The sequence below is a fragment of the Vanacampus margaritifer genome, chromosome 16 (genome assembly GCF_051991255.1).
Source record: "Vanacampus margaritifer isolate UIUO_Vmar chromosome 16, RoL_Vmar_1.0, whole genome shotgun sequence".
Lineage (NCBI taxonomy): Eukaryota > Metazoa > Chordata > Actinopteri > Syngnathiformes > Syngnathidae > Vanacampus > Vanacampus margaritifer.
Genome location: NC_135447.1, coordinates 11,345,785 through 11,365,779, shown reverse-complemented (window position 1 = coordinate 11,365,779; position 19,995 = coordinate 11,345,785). Strand labels below are relative to the sequence as shown.

General features: G+C 40.5%; 2 protein-coding genes across 3 annotated transcripts in view; one reads left to right on the top strand and one right to left on the bottom strand.

Annotated features, from left to right (window-relative positions):
* The window catches only part of LOC144036408 (rho GTPase-activating protein 26-like), a 45,807-nt gene extending 30,592 nt beyond the window's left edge, over nt 1–15,215 (bottom strand). The window contains exons 1-2 of the mRNA XM_077547015.1: nt 14,630–15,215; nt 14,290–14,548 (exon numbers count right to left, since the gene is read on the bottom strand). Of these exons, the coding sequence (XP_077403141.1) occupies nt 14,290–14,443 (154 nt within the window). The 5' untranslated portion in view covers nt 14,444–14,548; nt 14,630–15,215. The remainder of the gene's footprint in view (nt 1–14,289; nt 14,549–14,629) is intronic.
* A 277-nt stretch (nt 15,216–15,492) lies between these two features.
* On the top strand, nt 15,493–19,244 carry LOC144036250 (putative fibroblast growth factor 1). 2 transcript variants are annotated; one of them, XM_077546735.1, is made up of 5 exons: nt 15,493–15,699; nt 16,415–16,490; nt 17,668–17,889; nt 18,442–18,545; nt 18,888–19,244. In XM_077546735.1, the coding sequence occupies exons 3-5, from the start codon at nt 17,673–17,675 to the stop codon at nt 19,122–19,124; spliced, it is 558 nt and encodes a 185-aa protein (XP_077402861.1). In that variant the 5' UTR covers nt 15,493–15,699; nt 16,415–16,490; nt 17,668–17,672; the 3' UTR covers nt 19,125–19,244. The 2 variants fall into 2 exon arrangements, with proteins under 2 accessions (XP_077402861.1, XP_077402862.1); XM_077546736.1 differs by lacking the exons at nt 15,493–15,699; nt 16,415–16,490 and adding an exon at nt 16,992–16,996.
* Nucleotides 19,245–19,995: the final 751 nt, after the last annotated feature.

Sequence of the window (19,995 nt, the reverse complement as noted above, 5' to 3'; positions counted from 1 at the left end):
CTTCTGATCAAACTCGGCAAAATCCAAATTGGCGGATGTGTTTGAAAGATGATCTTGATCGCTATCCGGCTGTGTTTTCTAAGAGTCTTCTTCAGAGTCAATGCCATACCGATTATTGAGGCAGATTTAATTTCATCCATCCCTTCATTTTCCTAATATAACTGAAATGTTTGTTTAAAGTTCAAGCAAAAACAAAGCGTGCAGAGAGTTTTGTCTTTGATGCAGCGCCAAAATCGCCAACTTTTATATTAGACTGAGATTAAGATCGGCCCCGATTTCGTTACTTTTGGGTGTGACACGTTTTTGTTGTTTTCTATTGGTTCTGAAAATAATTGGGATCGGCAGATATTTTTTAAAGATTGAGGTTGGGTGACCAGTCAGAAATTGTGATCGGCGCAACCCTATTTTAATGTAATCTCTTCCTGGCCATTGATCGTGATGCCAAATATCGCACTGATTATTCCTCTCCGATTTATTGGTAAGACTGCTGACATTTGTAAATGTTGAGCCTGTTAATAGCAAATGAGTTTGGCTGAGCCACGGACTTGGTGGCGTGAAACTGAACGATTGTCGATTAGGAAGGCAACTGTCAAAATGGCAGACAGTTGCTGCTAGCTGTGTTGAATGTTTGTTTTGCTCCCAAAAGTCATTCATTGCAATGAAAATGACAACAACACTAGCCTGATTTACAAGGAGCCGTATTCCGATTTGAATGAATCCGAGCGGCCAAACTTAATGAAAATGCTCCATATAACATAACTTTGTCGTTTCCACCCACTAAAATAGCAGCGTCTTTGCACAACTACTGTACTAAATGACAAATAAACTCCATCTTGATAAATCACTTGATCGATGCCCGTGCTTCTCGCGGCTGCCGCGGGGCTGATCCGATTTAAAGGGGGAGGGGGGAGCATATAAACAGCAGATCGGAATGGATCACGTCAAACAAGAGACCAGAGATCTTCATTCGGAATGATTTCAATCAGAATGACTAAAAAGTCTCCATGTAAACCCGGCTAGTGTGTGACAAGCCAGACAAGCTAAATGTTAGCGTAGCTTTTTCTTTTACTTGTATATTGGTGCCTTGAGATGCAAGTCACCTTATTTACTTACAAGTTAAAAAAAACAAATTGATGTTAAGAATCGGTGCGCGTATTGAGTACCACTTCAGCCATTTTGAAAGAATACACAAACACACACACATGTCACACCAACAGTTTAAAAAATCTCATTAAAAATCATCCCGTTTTGTTTGTTGGTGCTTTTCGTCACTCGTCCTCAACTTAATGAATGATGGTCAGGTCCCAACACACACTGACTGAACAATGAACATATCAAGCCTGGGGGACGATAACAATAGAATGAAGTGTGAATGAGATGGTGAATGGGGGGCGCAGCAATTGTTGGGGAAACAAGAGAAAGCGAGTCATGCCAGTGAGGGACGCGAGGAGCTGAGCAGAGAAGCGAGCCTGAGAGGCACCACAAATGTCACGTGTGGATTTATGGCCGTTTGCTCCTGTCAAGCTTTTACGCTTTCTCCAGGCTAGAAATGTGGGCCATGTTGAAGTCGAGCGTCGTCGGATGATTCTGGGAAGTCAAACTTCAAAGTGGAACAAACATTTTCACACAGGAAGTCATGGAAATGGAATGGATTTTGTTCCAGGAGCAAACCGTCGTCAGTATGCGTGTTTTAAGTAGAGTTGTCAAACGATTACATTTTTTAAAAAATCTGATTAATCACATTTTAGAATTTTGATTAATCACGATTAATCGCTTAATAAAAAAGGCTTTTTAATCAACATTTTTCCCCCCGCCAAATTTTTCTAATCATTTAATTACTTGCATAATTTAAAATGGGGGAAAAAAAATGACCCCAATATTTTGAGATGAACAAATATTCTAAATGTGATACGCAAACATTTATTAAATGCTTTACTTTAATGCATGTAATTATCATCCGCTGTCACGCTAATGGATAATCTATGGTAAAAGTTAGTAGTTAGTCATGATTAATACGATATTTTTTTGTGATTAATTAATCAGTTAACGCTTTAACTTTGACAGCACTAGTTTTAAGTAACATTTGTAACTGTCATATCTTATATCGGAAGTAGGGCTGTCTCTCTTTAGAATCGATTATTCCATCGATAACTGGGATAAACAAGCAATTTTGGTGGCCGAGTTAGTCGATCGCTTTTGTCAGCCCTACACACAATTAACTCATTCACTGCCATTGACGGCTATAGACGTCAAAAATTTATTTTGACTATTTCTATTAGTTAAAAAAAAAAAAATCCACTTTTATTAACAAGAATATGAACACCTAGAATTTTTTATTGTACATTTAGAACAGATATAAAATGTGTGATTAATTGTGAGTTAACTTGTGAAGTCGTGATTAATTACAATAAAACATTGTAATCGCCTGTCGCCCTTAATTTTTAATAATTGTTTTTTTTTTAATGAATTTGTGGCAGTGAATGAGTTAAAAATTGTGTGTGAAAAAAAACAGCTGACATTTACTCTTGACTTACTTTAGATTTCGCCATATTGTAGCCTACTGAGCAGCCAGGACAGAGACACATACCCTTTTGTTGTTAAACTAACATTTGGAAATTAGTACATTATCCAGCACTAAAATTCAACCAATTAACAATTCCTCTTTAAAATCATTAGAATCCTTTAAATAAAAAAATACAAGCAAAACACGCTTGCTCACTGGGGAAAGCTTGCAAGATATTTGTTTTTGTATATATCGGGTTTAAAAATTGGACCATGTTAATTTGTTAATGGTGTTCACATTATTTTTTATTTAATTTGAATTGATTGATGATAAATTATGCCCCAATTAAGTCCCAAATGACAAATGGTCTTTTTATTCACCCACTTTGAGACAACCATTTCATTTGACTTTAACATTATGGAGATTAGCTAGAAGAGGAGTAAAAGAAGAAGAAGAATGCTTTACATCAGGGAGGCTTTTATATTCTCAGGCCAAATAACTTTGGTATCTTAGCAACCGGCACAAAGAGGCCATGACACCACAAGAAGGAAGTTGTGCTTCTCTGAATCTTTTTTTTTTTTTCTTACAGTATGTCCTCGTCTTCCGTCTTACTCAAATTTAGATTCCTTGTTGGCATCTATCAGTTTATCTTTTTTCCCTGTTCTAATCAGCCCCCCCCCCCCACACACACACACACACCCTACCCTCATTTATCCTCTGTGCCCCCCTTTGACCCGTCTCCCCGCCCTCATTTTGGAATTTTCTGCCACGCCTGCTGCTGACACAGCCAACACAGACAACAAGGGCCGGACGCTTTTCCTTTTTTTTTCTCCCTCATCTCTTTTCGAAAGAGCGCCTGTGGGGTGAAATCGCCCCGCGGATCGCCGGACGCCTCTGGAAAAATCCACAGCAGGAACGCGTGATGAGCTCACAAGCTTGCCATTTGGAGGAAAATCACCCAGATTTCGACGGGATTTTCGTTAAGAGAATACACAGTATTGGATGGGATGATAATAACATTATGTCACATTGTAGGTTTGACGTGAGGATAGTAACAAGAATAAGCAAAAATATGTAAAAATTCAGCCCCCTAAATCAAGTTTTACTCAGCAGCATCAAATCTGGTCGACAAATCTATCATGAGTTTCTCAGCAAACTTTTCGTTTTGTTGTGACCACTTAACAAAAACATGCTAGTGTAGACTGTGACATTAGCAGCATTAGCATGAGGTAAAAGCACCCATGAAGGCGAATCATCCCACTCATGCGCATGTTCCAAATCAGGCCAGCTCGAGCAGAGTAGTGTCAGCGAGAGGATGGAAACCACAATAACCAGATTAGAGCCAGTCTCCAAAATAGCCTGCATCCACTTCCTCCCCGTCGCCCCAACATAAGCCTGAACTCGCTCCCAAGACAGCACGCACAAAAAATACAGCAAAATGACCGGTGGCAACGCTGCGTCCCGGCAAAGTACACACTGTTGCTGTTGCTTTGGCAGGAAGCCGCTCGCAAGCTCAAAAATGTGATCGCCTTTCAGATGAATGGAGCTAAAGAGCAAAATGACAACAACAACAATAACAAAGTCAATAGAACCAGAAACGGAAGTTATGTTAGGAAAACACATCTCTGTAGTGTTGACAATATGAAAAAGACAATATTTCTTATACACATGTATTTTACAAAGCAGATAATAATGCAACTAGCATAAAAATGCTGTTGTCAATCTCATTTGAAATCACGTTCACCCAAAATTTGATCTCCAGTGGGCCGGACAACAATGAATAATCTAAATAACAACAGGTGAAAATATTTCCAAATAATTATACGTACAGTCTGAAAATATTTCCATTTATGATCTTATTAAAGAGTAATCAGAACAAAAATGTTTGCATCAAAACCTGAGCAACAGCCACATTTGCTGCAGTTTGTGTTCAGTCCTCACGGGCCAAATTGGACTCCCGTGAGGGCCGGTTCCGGCCCGCGGGCTGTATGTTTGACACCCCTGCTGTTGGGCATCTGGAGAGGTACAATTGTTTGTAAGAAACAAGTTTATTCGGTTGAAACGTTTTCCTATGAGAAATTGTGTTTTGATAATTAGAACCACTTGGAAGTAAGCAAGTGTCGGAGGGAAAACTTCCAAAGTCCTCACGTTATTGGTCAAAGTGGGGTCTTTTTGTTGTACATTTTCTGTGCAATGGACAAAACCACAGTCGGCATGTTTGTTTGTTTTATTCTGCATTTGTGATCCTGCTGCTCTGAAAAAAAAAACCCATCTGTGGTAACATCTGTGGTGATGTCGTGCATTTCAGGCACGCACCTGGAAAAAGTATATTTAAGTGTTTTTTTTAATGCTATGTGCCGGGTTTCAACTTGTTTGATGTATGAGATGCCAACTATGTACAGCGTGACAATTCCTCAGGACAGCCTGAAGTTGAAGACTGTCGAGGCCGCTTCCAGTCTTCCTGACCTTATTTTATTGGCGATCCCTCCCTCTTTGACTCCTGTCGACACCATGGAAGACACAACGAGACGTTTTTTGCGACTTGGCCGACCCAAGCGCTGCGGCAGAAAGGAATGTGACATCCTGTTCTTGTTTGTCTTGAAATAGCTCAAATAAACGACATGTAAAGTGATGAACACCGTCGTTGAAATTCAAAACCCAAAGCGACTTGCTTTAACTAGCGATGACAGCCGTGATGTTTCCATGACAACTGGCAAAACTCATATGTATTTTACAGAACTGAGCTTGAGCCGGTGCAATTTTTTCCCTCCCTGCTCACTTTCTTTGTCCATGGGAAGCGGTATGGAAAGGGGAAGTCCTAAAAGTAGAACAGGATGAGGAAATAAATCTCACATCCAGACGTCCATGCTCCCGACATAAAGACAAAATTCTTGAAACAATGCAGTGGAAAGAAACAATTGAAGGCCTGTAGACAATTAATTGCCCAACATCAAGTCGTCTGTGTACTGTTTTAAAGATTAGGGATCGACGATACAAATATATATATTTTTTTACTAATACCAGAATGACTGAGTACTCTTGAGTGGTCACTGATACAGAGTGCTGATACCACTAGTCCAACCACCCCCCCCCCCCCCCAAAAAAAAAATGCCAACCAAATGTGATTACAAAGATAATCAACGATGTTGACAGTGAGAGAGGTTATTTAATTTAACAAAATGCTGTTATTGTGGTTGTAGTTTACGGTTGCATGTCTACCTCAGAGTTGAGAAGTTTTGGCTTTGAATCGTCCTGTGTTATGGTTGCATGCCATAGGTTTTCCCTAAATTCTGGAAAACATAATAATCACAATTATTTGGATGGATATTGAAATCACGATTAAAACTCATTCACTCCCGGCCATTTTCACTGAAGCAACCCCCTTCGTTCCCGGCTGGATTTTGACTGATTTTGAAAGGCCCACAGAATATTATGTTCTATTGCTATCAAAACATTGAACCTACCAAAAGAAAGATTAGAGTCTCTTCTTTCATCAGGAAAAAAATGTATATTTGTATCTATTTCTGTTTTGCAGCAATTAGCATTAGAATATAGCTTAAGTTTAATCATTATTCACATTCCTGTTGAAAACACTGACAAAAATATACTCTGCTGCTACCTGCTGGCCGTTTTTTGTAATAACTACCATTGATTTAAGCCACCTCTTCAGGTAAGAGGCTGCTTCAAAAAGCCTTCTTTATGCTCGTGCATTAAAAAAAACGTATAAATATGTTTTTGGGAGTGAAGGACAAAGTATCAAAAAACGTATTTACACGTTTTTGGGTTTGAATGAGTTAATAAACATGAGAATTTATCTATTTCACAATTTTGTATTTATTCAGCAACCAAAACGTAATTCGAAATATGTGGTGCCGTAAAAGAACGTGTTCTTTCTGTGTAGAAGTACACGGCAATCCAGAAAGCTGTTTCTAATATTTGGACTCCAAAGTATCTGACGCGTATTTCGTGTTGTGGCTGCAGATGATTCATCAGAGTTGTCTACAGCTTCAATCTGGAATCTGGCAAAGAGAAAGGATTGCACTTTGACCGCTCCCCATTTTCACAATGGATTAAAATGTCTCACACTGCGCGTATTCAAGGCAACGGAAGCTCACCTAAAAGTCCTCGTATCGTTACCTGTGCAATCGTTTGCTGACTTATTCGGTCAACAGTTGAGAACATTAGCAGGTCCATGAAGCTCCGACTGGTCTGTATGACACCTCGGGCGCTCCTTCACTCACATGTTAACTTGAGCGACTACAAACACTGTGCACTCTGAACTGCACGCACGTGTTCACGCTCCTGTGGACACCCGTGCATACATGAGAGCGAACCTGCTGCTGCTCTCAATGAAGAGTCAAAACAATACGGTCAAGATTCGAGAAAGGATGAAAGCACTTCTTGGCCAATAAAAGCTACTTGTAATTAGCTGTCAAATCCATCACATTTATGAGAGGAAATGCGTTTGCGTGCCTTTTTTTGCAGACAGTTCTCAAAATGGACGCATCAGAGACGGAACGGACAATCTGCCGCCTTTTATAGGCAGTGTGAAGATTGACAGTAATTCTTGATCCCAACGGGAAAGTCAAAAGCTGCCCCGAAGGGACCGTCACATGTGTTGTTAGGATTCACACACATACGGAACTATTTGTTAGCGTCATTAGCTTGATCGTTTCACAGCAGCCTCAAGACATGCAGACTTTATTTATTTATTAAGTTCGGTCCTTAAGACCACTATCCAGCCTGTTTTCCATGTTTCTCTCCACTGACACACCTGATTCATTTTATTTATTTATTTTCTTGGAGAGCTCAGTATTGTTAATTCGGTAATTTTACCGATTTGACATGTCATCATCGCTCTCTTTTTTTTTCTTTTTTTTTGTATGTGGGTGAGTATGTGTATGTGCGTGCGTGTGAGTGTGTGTGTGTGTATTCATTAGTTCACCAAAAACCTATTAAAAAATCCCATACCGTTCACCTAAACCGAACACTTCCAGCCAGAGTCGTGAGGCCGTCAGGAGACCCGAGGAAGGACCAAAGAAAAGAAAGGAAAGTGAAATCCAGCACCGACCAGACACACCTGATTGATGATCCGGATCGTTATCAGGCTTCTGCAAAGCTTGCTGATGAGCTGATCATTGGCTCTTGGGGACCGAACTTGCCCACCCCTGCTTTACTTCACCTTGACATCCTTTATCTTTAATATGAGGTCATCGATGTTGAGGCCACCTCAATATTCTCTGATCTGATGCCAGGCACGCCACAAGTTACAATTGGTATGCAGTGTTGCCACCTTATGTTGTTGTTAGTTTAAAAAAAGAAGGTCCAATGAAGAATTAGGTCAAATAATCTCAATCACGCAGAAATGAGCTGGAAGAGACCGACGTGATGGTCTGTTGAGCCGCCAGCACGCCAGCAGTCAGACTTACATCAGTGGCGTGTTTTCATCAACATTTCGAAATTCATTCCCTGCAACTTTTTGGCCATGACCGACCAAGTGTCTCTTGATCTTTTGTTCAAAATGTTTCGGTTTGTTTCTCCGCGTTTAAAGCACACACGCTACCACAAGCCAAAAGTTAAAGTATTGGAAATTCTGCAAAAAAAAGGAAATTGGATATATTAGAAGGCGTTTCCTGTTGTGAGAGGTTTTATTTTGGAGCCTGTAAAAAGCACGATGTGGTCTGTTACTTGAAAATTTGATCAATTTGCATGAGACAGGTCTGAAATAATTAGGTTAAAAAATGTACAATCTAAATCCTACTATAGCCTCTATCTTTAAAAAAAATACCCATAAGGAGCATTAAATTAATCAGCGTGTGGATGATGTAGATTTTATGTAGAAATGTAAATACGCATTAATAAATAATGACGCCCCGACCTCCAGACATCAGCCCAAAATAATGCAGCTTTGCACCCCCAACGACATCACAACACTCCTAGCAGATTACCACATTAATGCTGAGCTATGGCTGGCTTTGCACCCGGAGGGCCATGACACCCCCCCCCCCACCCCACCCCATGTGTGTACAGGATGCCCACCAAATACATGTGCGGGTGTGTGATAAGGCAGAGCGGGACAGTGTGGTAAAACGGGGATTAAATATTCTTAGTGGGCGTTATTTTAAGAGCAGGCGGGCTGGAACGGATGGGAGTTGTGCGCACACACACACACACACACACATGCAAAATGTGGGTCTCCATGCTAGTGGGTTATGGTTTGTTTGGGTTGGCCTCTGGCAGCGGCGGAGGCGCGTGCTCTGTCACTTTTAGTCACGCTCGACTGCGTGTTCTCGTTATCAACGCGAGCTTCGCCGAGGTGAAAACATGCAACACTGTCCACTTTTTAAAAAGCTCGCCAACGGAAGAGTTGAGTATTAGTCCCACAAAAAGTGCTATGGAACATCCCCTCCCCTTGCCAAACTATTTCAACTGCGAACACACATGACATCTCATTACAGCGGAGAGACATTGAAGAATGACAGCAGCGTACGAGAAAATGCTCACATTTTGGTGCATCGACCTCGAACAAACTGCATGTTTCCAATAGAGTGGATTGGATTAATAGCTTTAGCACAACCACAGCGACAAGGAACGCCAATGAAAAGGGGCTGGAGTCTCTTCAAGGCCACAAAGAAAAGCTTACTCAGCATTCTTTGCCGACATGTTTGAAGTATCCTAGCAGACGGCGGGCGGGAGGAAGCCTTGATTGAGAGCTCACAGGCATGTTACATGAGACGCCATTTTCACGCAACATTGCTATTCTTTATTCCAACCACTATAAATAGGACAGCAATCACTTGTCAACATTGTAGCAATTGGTGAACAATTAGTTGTTGACTGTGAATCTCTCATCATCTATTTAAAAAAAAAAAAAATCACTTCACCCTCTAATAGAGCCTTCCTTCTTCCCCTTTCGGCTCTTGTTCACACAGTCATTAAATAGCCAATTGTTGTGACTATTTAAACTTTGTTGCTGACCAAAACAGCAGCACCAACTGAAACAGACTCAAAACGAGGTAAATTAAAGCTGTGAATGTGATGTGTGAAAGCTCACAGGTTCCCACACAGACGTGAGACACGAAAGGTTCCACCGCAGCCCCCGATCCTGTGAAACCGTCTCACCCCCGTTCAAAAATTCGATTGTTTTCATGTTTTGAACGTGCGTGCGTGAATGTTCATGCAATTGTTGCATTTGCAAGCTGCCTTGCACTCCTGCAAGTCTGGGCAGTCACCACTCAATAAGCTTGAGGTTTTCTTTCTTTTTTTTTTCTTTTTTTTTTTGACGCTTGCAAATTAGAGGCGCACCTTTTCTCTACTGGAGGCTGAAAGCTTCTACTTGATTATCACTCGCTCGACTTGAATGTGGGCCCGCCAGGCTGAGAGGCAAATGGAGACCTCAAGCCGCAGATTCCTTTTCAAGAGGTTAAGAGGACAAAATAAATCAGCCCTGGCTTCCTCTTCTGTTTTTTTCCCTGAAGGCGATCACGTTGGTACAGTTTGTGAGACGGTTCTCACGACAATTCAGGAGTATTTTATAAGTAAAGGAATGAATTATAATGACAGCATGTGAAGAGGGAGTTTCATTTTTTCTGATTGGGCAACCTGAACGATTAAGCCAATTAATGGTAGGAAGGTGCATCTGAAGGCATATTTGTGTATATTTTTTCCACTTATGAACGACTTATATTTTACTGAGCAGCCAGGACAGCGCCACATCTTCACGCCTCTTTTATTGAAATAAGTTGAAAATAAATTTCTCCCGAAAACTTTGGTCACATTGTATCAATCAGAATACAGTGGTACAATTAATGACATGTCTTTCTTTTTTTTTTGCTTGAATTCAACAAACAAACACAAGCAAATTTCGTCTTGTGCAACTTAACATGATGCAATATTTAACTGATGGCGTGAGGAAACTACAAGCACAATGTTGGCCTTCAAGTCCACTTATTTTTTCCGCTGCTGGCATTTGCTTTCAATTTTGCGTCAAATTTGGATGAAAGCTGAAGTGTGAAATAATATTCGCAAGAATCTTCATACAGTGCTGCCTTGAGATACGGGTTTAATTTGTTCCACGACCACGCTTGTAACTCAAATCATCTTTTCCTTTTGAAACGATGGGAAATGCCATTTAATCGATTCCAAACGTTCCAAATTGATGTGATGCGTATTTTAATGAGGAAAAACAGCACTACATAATATTGTAATTTATTTGAAAAAAAAACATACAGCAAAGACATATTGAATATATTTGAAATAATTCAATAGGGTTCAAATAAAATCAATCGGAAATACTCTGACTTTACTTCACACACTTGAAAAATGCTTGATATCACATCATAAAAACATAAATCCCAAATAAGGAACCCTCTTGTGGCTGTTTTAGAATCAGAAACTAGCATACGAAATGGGAATTTCATGCAATTTTAAAGAAAATGCTATATTGGGATATACATTTGATTTATCTTTATTATTATTTTTGATTTATTATTTATTTTTATGTCTTTATTTAAAATGATCTGTCATTGTTTTTTGTCAAATTGAATGTATCACACGCACTAGTGGGATCGGTGCTTGGTATCGGTATCTGTGACTACTCGTACTGGTATCAGTCTAAAAAAAATCTCTTCAGATGCACAATTTTAGCGAGTTTCAAGTCAACCAAATTCAAACAAAGTGTATACGTTGTTGTAATTTTTTTTATCTGTTTATTTTAGGAACTTTTTTTTTTTAATAGTTGTTCTAACGAGAGGCGGCCCACCCATCGATGTCAGGAATTTGCCGTTCTGATCCACTTCTTCTGTTTGTGCGTGTGCAAATGCAGAGCAACAATAGCACCAGGGCAGTCAGTCCTGCCCTATTTTCCTTCACCAGCAGTCAGCCTGAGGAAGACCCCAACCCCCACCCTGACACACACACACACAGCATACATGATACTGTAGCTATTCCAATAGATGCCTTGGGAGGCAAAATATTTTAACGTCTTGCTTCAAATAAGGAATATTCATATTTGAAGGCCTCCTTCTCAGCGCTCTCACCCACAACCCTCAAAAGGGGAAAAAAAAACCGAATACGGCCACGGTGTCCTCCTTTTTCCATTTGCCCTTCGGCACAAACTCCTCAGGAGATCCTTTGAAAAGAAGATTGGCCATCCACCATCATTGACAATTAGTTATGGTGCGCCGCGCAAGGCCGTCGTCTGACAGTCGCGCTACCCAACGGCTGCTATTAGCCTCCTCACAACCGGCCAGCAACACAGTGGGTGGCTGCGGGAAAACAAAAGGCGTAAACTGTAAAGAAGGAAGATGACAAGGAGGGCAACGGGGCGCAGGAGTAAAAAAAGAAAAAAAATCCCATTCACACAAAAGCTCGAATGTTAAAGGTCTGGTTTGAAGTTGAAGAAAGGGCGAAACGGCAAAGGCCATTATCAAGACAGCGTTAATGGTCGGATGCAGAGCTGTTTGGAAGCGACAGGCTTCATTCACGTGCCGCAACCACACACACACGCACACACACACACACACACACACTGCGTGCTGTAATTGAGGCTGTGGGGAACGACTGCAGCCATTACAGGCCCGCCCGCGTGAATACGTGGGCAAATTTCAAAACAGTGTTGCTCTGAATTGAGGAAAAGATCAAACCAACATGACAATGGTCCTGCCTTTTTTCTTTTTTTTTTAGAAAACTTCAGATTTTAACCTTTACGTGTAAGCTAACCTGAAGAAATATTTACACCTCAGCTGTATTAGTGGAAGAGCCTATTAGTCTAAAAAAAAATATAATATATATATATATATATATATATATATATATATATATTTTTTTTTTTTTTTTTTTTTTTAATAAGGTCCTAAACCTAAAACACTGAAACCAAGTCACAAAGGCCCAAACTGTTGCAAAAAGACAAAAGAATGGAAATCTTGCACCGTCCTGGTGAAGGCAGGACTTTCATATGAACTCATCCATCCAAAAAATATCCACAAATTAATTAAAGCGCCAAACGTCTTCAGGCAGATTTGGTCCCAAATCTCCAACTGTGATTGTCATGCAAGATTGACACTAGTCTCATGACTTCCTGTCCCGCATGCCGAGTGCCTTTCAAGGCTTGTGGTCATGAGCGAGCAGTCCAGAGGTGCCGGCGGACAATCCATCTGAAGGCGTCCTGTCACCTCATCGCTCCCACATCGTGTCCACACACACACACACAGCTGTCGGGCTCATAAGGAATGCACTTGATCCATATTTACAACATATGTGCACACAATTCCAAACTGAAGAAAAAGCATGAGTGAGCGAGAAAGGAACATTTTCATGTCTGCACTTGGAAACAATCATCTGAAGAAAATAACATCGGCCTTAGCTGATGTCATCTGATGGAGAGAAATGGCACATGAAATGTCTCTTGATGTGCAACAGCACTCTTGCTACAACAGCAGACAAAAGCCACAATGGCCATTCTTTTGCATTTTCCAGATCTCACCAATCAACAAAAAAAATAGGTACACATCAGCTGAAAGACAAAAACAAAACAAAAAAAAACAAAACAACACTGCTGCTGACACAGAGTGGAAAGTTCAAGTTTGTATTTTTGAATAGACTGAGGTTCACCAGGCTAGCAAAGTTAGCGCGTCAAGGCTATAGCTAGCTATTGACTACTCAGGCTCCCAATTGACAAGTACGCGTGGATGGAAATCCACTCCCAGCAGAACATTAGCAGCTTATTTACAAGAGGAACTTTGTTGTCGCTCAATCCATTATCGGCATCCAGACAGCATGGGAGCCACTTGACACCATCCCGCACATACCAGCACTCATAAGTCCGTGATACGCAGAGCGCAGCCTTCCGAGTGGAAGCTAATGAGAATAGCGGCGCTGACAACGCCGGCATTCTTTACACACTTGAACAAGACGGGTGATGAGCTGCTCCCACACTCACACGAGGACGCCGTAAAATCCCATCTGTGTCTTGAAAAATATACTCGTCGTATGCCACATCATTAGGTACACCGGCACAAGCAAAGTAAGGGGATGGTGCTAGCGCAAGTTGTTTGTTGCTTAAACAGGCTACAGTAGGAAGTTAGCTAGCTGTATACAGTAGATGCAGGACACTTACTGGAAACAACTACAGCATAGACCGGTGTCAATTGGATGGAATAAGGTTCCCTTGGCTACAAAGCTATCATGTCAATTTAATTTTTTTCTGCTGTTGGACTGAGTATCGAAAATAACTGTTGACCCACTCAATTCCCAAGCTTGAGTTATTTGACTGTTACAGTTTGCATTGTGCTTTTAAGTTTAGCTCAGAGCCTCAGTCTTGCTCCATTAAAAAACAAAAACAAAGCCGCTTTAGCATAGGCATATACGGCTTTTCATGGTTATATTATATTAGCAAAGCAAGTTACGATCTAAGCCTCAATTTGTATTGTGCCTTTGAAGGTGAGTTTAGCTCAGAGCTTCAGGTTGACTGTTAGAAACCAAGTTGTCTTCAGTTGTTGGACTGATATGTGTTTTAGTATTAGACGTTTATCTCCGAGCCCTGTTCTGTTGCTGTTATTTTTTCCCTCCAATTTCACTGGTCTTTGTAATTGTGAGAATGACTTTTTACACAATTGCAGCCTGAGCACATTTATCCATTACTGATGTCCAACGTAATGAATAAAATGTTAACTGAATACATCATAATATTTGGCTGATGCAAGTGTACCTAATATTGTGAGATGTGAGCAAAAGTCAAATGTATTGATCACAATGAACATGAAAAAGTGTGCAGTCATCCAACCTACATTTGAGCGCCTGGATGAGCGCCTTGCCATCCTTGATGAGCTCCTTGATGAACTTGCTGGTCTTGTCCAGCTCCAGCTCGTGGGACTTGAGTCTCTCCCTGAACTGCGGACTATCCAGGTAGCAGTCACTGAACTCCAGGGCGGGCAATCCCATCTTCTCACCCCTGCCTTCCACGCAAGCTGCTGGGACGAGCCGGCAACAATAAAATCTCCGAGGAGGAACCAGAGGAGCGATCTCTGGCGTCGGCTGCTATAGCGGCTATTAAGGGGGATGCAAAAAAATTCGATTACATGGAAACAAGGCGATAAATGTTATCCAAGACGAGGGCGGGAGCCTTACCTGCATAACCTCGCGTTATATTCGAACGATCCTCCCAGAACGGCACCAGTGCAACATCCAATGGGAGTAAAAGTACAAAGTTGTCAGAATAAATCCAATATGGTAATATAGCGTCCAGATGCTCATGTAAAGCGACGCTGAATTCCTGTCGAGCGAGTCATGCCGGGGCGGACGGTCCGACGAGGACGGTGATGAGGGCGGGAGTGGAGCCTGGGAGGCTGCCAATGGAGCCGTAAAAATAAAAAATTGTGGACTCCTCGCGTGAAGGCTTCGCTTGGTTTGGACAGCTCGCGCACCGTCAACCTACCCACACGCGGCTAATCCGTTGACTGACGTCTCTTTAGTCCAATCGGATGCATTTGAATGACTACGGGGCGGACGTTGTTCCTTCGGAGATATGCACAGGCATGGGAAAACCCACACATTGTCGTTTTCTTACCCTAAAATACCGCAGTACGGTACCAAAGCGTTAAAATCATCACGTGACAAGTCCCATTTAGCCCCATTTAGCTCAAGAAAAAATATTGACAGAAATACATCCTGCCTTTGCAGCCGTTTGTGGCGGTATTGTAATCACATCCAGTACATTGTTGTATTACGCAGTGGAGACATTTTTTTTTTGGGGGGGGGGGGGGGGTACTTATTTTGAATGGATCGTGGTGACGTCGGGACAGCTTGAACTGACAGACCGCCATAAAGGCTCGGTTGAACGCCATTGGCAGCTTTTTGGCGCTATCTGTTGGTATCAAGGAGGCATTACGTCTATTTTTTTTAATTGCATTTACTTTTACCTTTGAACATTTGCGTTGTATAAAGCCTTACGTTTACGATACTTTTACACATATACACATGGAGTCTTTATTATCCCACTTGACTTACAGTCGTTCGCGTGTTATGAAACGTTAGAAGACACGTATTTGAATTTTGAAGCTACATATTGTCCTTCCCTGGACAACGAACAAGGCTGAAGAAGAATAACTTTTCTTTCTTTTTTTAAATAATCAGTTTTATACACCCACTTCCCACACAACCACATGTGAACTATTGACACATGCTGTCATTCTTCCCAAGTATCCTTTCTCAGAGTGTGTTATTCTTGATAGCAAATGTCTCACATCAACCACTGACTAGTCGTTTCTGTGTCGTAGCTGCTTCTATCCGATACATGCCGCAAAATTGCTGAATGGAACACAGATATGGCAGATGACTCGCTATTCCGCCATTTGATGTGTCAACTCAAGACGTCCGTGCTAACATCCAAAATGATGACTAAAATACTTCTCTGACACACTCTAAAAAGATCATTGTTGGACCAATTTAAGATTAAACTGAGAATTGTTGACCAGATTAATAAAATTGATTCAAGTGGTAACACACGATTGAATTAAATGAATCCAAAGTGAATAGATTAATTTTAATTAACTCATAATGAATTAAATTTAATATATTCACTCTAGATTAATTTAAGTAATTTAATTAACTTGGATTATTTTAATTATCTTAAATGAATCCAGAGTGAATATTCATTCTGGATTCATTTAATTAACTTAAGAGCAGTGACAAATATCGCAAGTTATTTTAGCTATTTTAGCAAGGAGATATCCAAGCAAGTGAGTCAGCGTTTTTAATAAGGTATCTTAGCTAGTTGGGGTATACATTACCAAGTTATTTTTTTAACCATCATACACAGCACCGAAACAGCTCTATTAAAAGTTACTTCCAATCTTCTGATTGCAGCTGACTCCGGTTCACTTTCCATCCTCATCCTCCTTGACTTGTCATCAGCCTTTGATACCATCTCACACACCATCCTTCTCGACAGACTCCCCTCCATCGGCCTAACCCACTCTGCCTTTGCGAGGTTCGACTCTTACCTCAGTTCATTCAACTCAAGTCCTTTTCATCCCAGTCATATCGAGTTGCCTCAGGTGTTCCTCAAGGCTCCGTCCTGGGCCCCCTACCTTTCATTATCAGAGATGGGGAAAAGTACTGACATTCTCTACTGGCCTTCTCTTCTTGAGTGAAAGTAGTTACTTGTGTAATTACAATTTAAGTAAAAGTACTCACTCAAATAATTACTCGAGTAAAAGTTAAAAAAAAAAAAAAAGAACAGGCTCGGAAATGTACTTGATAAGTATAAGTAAAAAGTATTTTTTACCAGATGTTTCCTCCTACGTCAGTTTGAAAGATATTAGCAAATGGAGCAAAATTTACCCTCATATTTACGGGTTGTTCCAATCTAGCCAATTGCGTATTATGTGATCGCGCGTCGTAGAGCCAATCGCAGGCCGGGATGTATGGGACCGTGTGAAATGCTTCATACGATTGGTGGAGCCAGGATACTTTGATGGCTGATTTTTCTCCGAGGTGAAGTATTTTGATCGTTTTTCATGCTTTTAAAAACAAAAGTAACTACCTGGTTTTGAAAATGTATTGAGTAAAAAGTACAGATACTCATGTTAAAATGTAACGGATAAAAGTAAAAAGTAATCTAAAAAATAAATACTCAGGTAAGTAGAAAGTACTGAAAAAAACTACTCAAGTAAAGTAACAAAGTATTTGTACTTTGTTATTATTAAATAGCTTTGGAACTCTCTGCCTACTGATCTCCGCAATTCACCCTCCTTGACCATTTTTAGTCATGATTCTATTTAATCTGTAGAATATTGTTTTAAAATTAGTTTTTAACTGCTGTACAACATCCTTGAACGTCTTGAAAGGTGCTTCCAAATGTAATGAATTATTATCATTATTTAAATAAATTCCTGTCACCTCCCCATTGTTAGTTGAAGCGGTTTTGCGCACTGTAACAACATGATTTATTTCAGGTTGATGGTGTTGTCTTTTACTGATTTCACTCAAAAGTGACATCACTGCCATCTGGAAGCATTTGTATTTATTCACATTGGGTAATTGTGAAATCATGTTTGATAAAGTGTAGACTCAGTGAAGCAATTCCTGTGCTTCTATTTGAAAAGGAGAAGTTTGGCCCCAAGTTCCTGTCTCTCTCTCTCTCTCTCTCAAATCTCTCCCTCCAGGTGACATGAGCGGAGAAGGCAGTGAGTCTGCGTCACAACGTGGAAGCCCTGTGAGGATGTCTGAAAGAGACGTGATGTCGCTTCCGAGCAACTCGCCGGACGACTTGTCCCGGCATGAGTCTGGCGCGCTAACCCGGCTGTACTGCCTCAACGGGGGCTACCACTTGAGGATTTTGCCCGATGGGAGTGTCAATGGTGGCCTGCTGGACAATGACCCCTATGGTAAGACTCAATACTTAACTTTATATATATATATATATATATATATATATATATATATATATATATATATATATATATATATATATATATATATATACTGTATATTTAAATAACCTTTTTATGTTATTATGCATGATATTCAACGACGTTTAGACACTGATCATGTTTATGATTGATGATCAAAAATGGTTTAACAATAGGAAACAGATCAATTATCAGTATGCAAATGATCCCTACGGCATTCTTAGGAAATCACAGTGTCCTGAGCTATTTTTAGAACTGGTCCATGGCTTGACGTAATATCTCTTTGGATCGCGATTGAAGAGTCATTTCACCAAAACATCATTTTTTTCCAGAAAAAAAAACAAAAAAAACATCACATTTATGAAAGTCCACTAGCTTAATGCTAACACACAATTTAAAACACCATATACAGGCTTACAAAACTAGCATCAATGTCGCTTTTCGTTATATCCTTTTAGCAACACATATTTGAATGGAAACTGGATTTATGTTAATATCTGCTTGAAGAAATGCGAACATGTGCCACAGACATCTTGAGGCTGCAGGCTACAAACGTGGGCGTGGTCTTGGTGAAGGGTGAGAACACCAAAAGATACCTGGCCATGAACACCAAAGGACGCCTCTATGGATCAGTAAGTAGATTTCAAAAATGAACATGATTATTTAATTACATATGTCACATTAACTACTGGGGAACAAATGTATTCACCTTTCATTGTCTCAAGTCGATTTTTTTTTTTTTTTTAATACGACAATTTGGAAAGAACAGAAAAGGCTGCGTTCTGTTGTGTATAATATACTGCATTAAAAAAAACTCACAACTATCAGGTGATTATAATTAGATAATATCAATGTATTTTGGGAGACTTTTCAAGAAATTGATGATTAAAGGTAAGTTACGACACACTCAAGAACTTGCAGTGAACCACATGATGGCTAAGCGCTAATCTTCCTCCCTATCCGGTGCGGTGCAGCTGACGCTCAACGATGAGTGTTACTTTCTGGAGAAATGCGAGGAGAACCACTACAACACGTATCGCTCGCAGAAGTACAAGTGGTACGTGGCGATTAAGAAGAACGGGAAAGCCAAACTGGGCCCCAAGGCCCAACTCAGTCAGAAGACTGTCTTTTTCCTGCCCAGGTCGGCGGACGGCCGTTATGGCGCCAGCCTAGATGGACCGCCTTCCTTTTGTTTTTACCACACCAACTAATGCAAGCGGGTTGTATTGTCACTAAACATACACTATTACTCGCACATTGTTAATGTGATTACCTTTGTTTAAAGGCATTTTGTGCTGTTGTGTACTCAAATAAATTATTATTTAACCCCTCGGCGTTATTTTATTTTGAAATGGCTTGGTCAGAACCAACAAAAAGCCAAAAAATGGTCAAATAACGCTCAGATAAATAAAGAGACTCGGGTGTGTTATATTGTCAATGTGAAAAAGGCTGGTGATCCCTGCTAAAAAGAAAAAGTCATGTCAGGACACGTTTTTTGACCTTGCAATTTTTCATGTGGCCACAAGAGGGCAGCATTGCGCTACATTTCAACAGATTGACACTGGGAAGGAAAGTTCCTTCTAGTTTAGTATTTGCCTCGAGTTCTGGGTTGAAAACTTAGTTTGTAGTTGTAAACAAATCTTAATTGATCATGTATATGAGGATGCATACAAGCCAATGTAAATTTGGAATTTCTTGGGAGGAGAAACATTTTTGTATGGCTTTAATGCAGCAAAAATGATTTCAAAAGCAAGCCTGCTTCTGATGATGAAATGAAGGATAAAATGTAAAGTCGATGCAGATGGCAACAGCTCAAAAATAACATCCTCGCTTCACCCCTGACCGAGAACAATTTGTCCGTTTTCACATAACGTGTGTGTAACGCCATGTTTGCGCTTCATCTGGAACAGCTGAGTGCAAACATGGCGCACTTAAACCTGCGTAAAAAAGATTTTGGAAATAGTATGTCGACCACTAGTGTGTGTAAAAGAGTTTCGTGTGTACAGGTATTTCAATAGACTTTCAATGTCACAAGTCAAATCTTGTCGTGACGGTTTTGAATCTTGTCATGGCCAAGGTTGT

Bases quoted from the DNA above. Each gene is read 5' to 3' on its own strand.
- LOC144036250 (XM_077546735.1), top strand. From the start codon at position 17,673: ATGAGCGGAGAAGGCAGTGAGTCTGCGTCACAACGTGGAAGCCCTGTG. The intron at 17,890-18,441 runs GTAAGACTCAAT...CATGTGCCACAG, and splicing joins GCTGGACAATGACCCCTATG to ACATCTTGAGGCTGCAGGCT. The intron at 18,546-18,887 runs GTAAGTAGATTT...GGTGCGGTGCAG, and splicing joins AAGGACGCCTCTATGGATCA to CTGACGCTCAACGATGAGTG.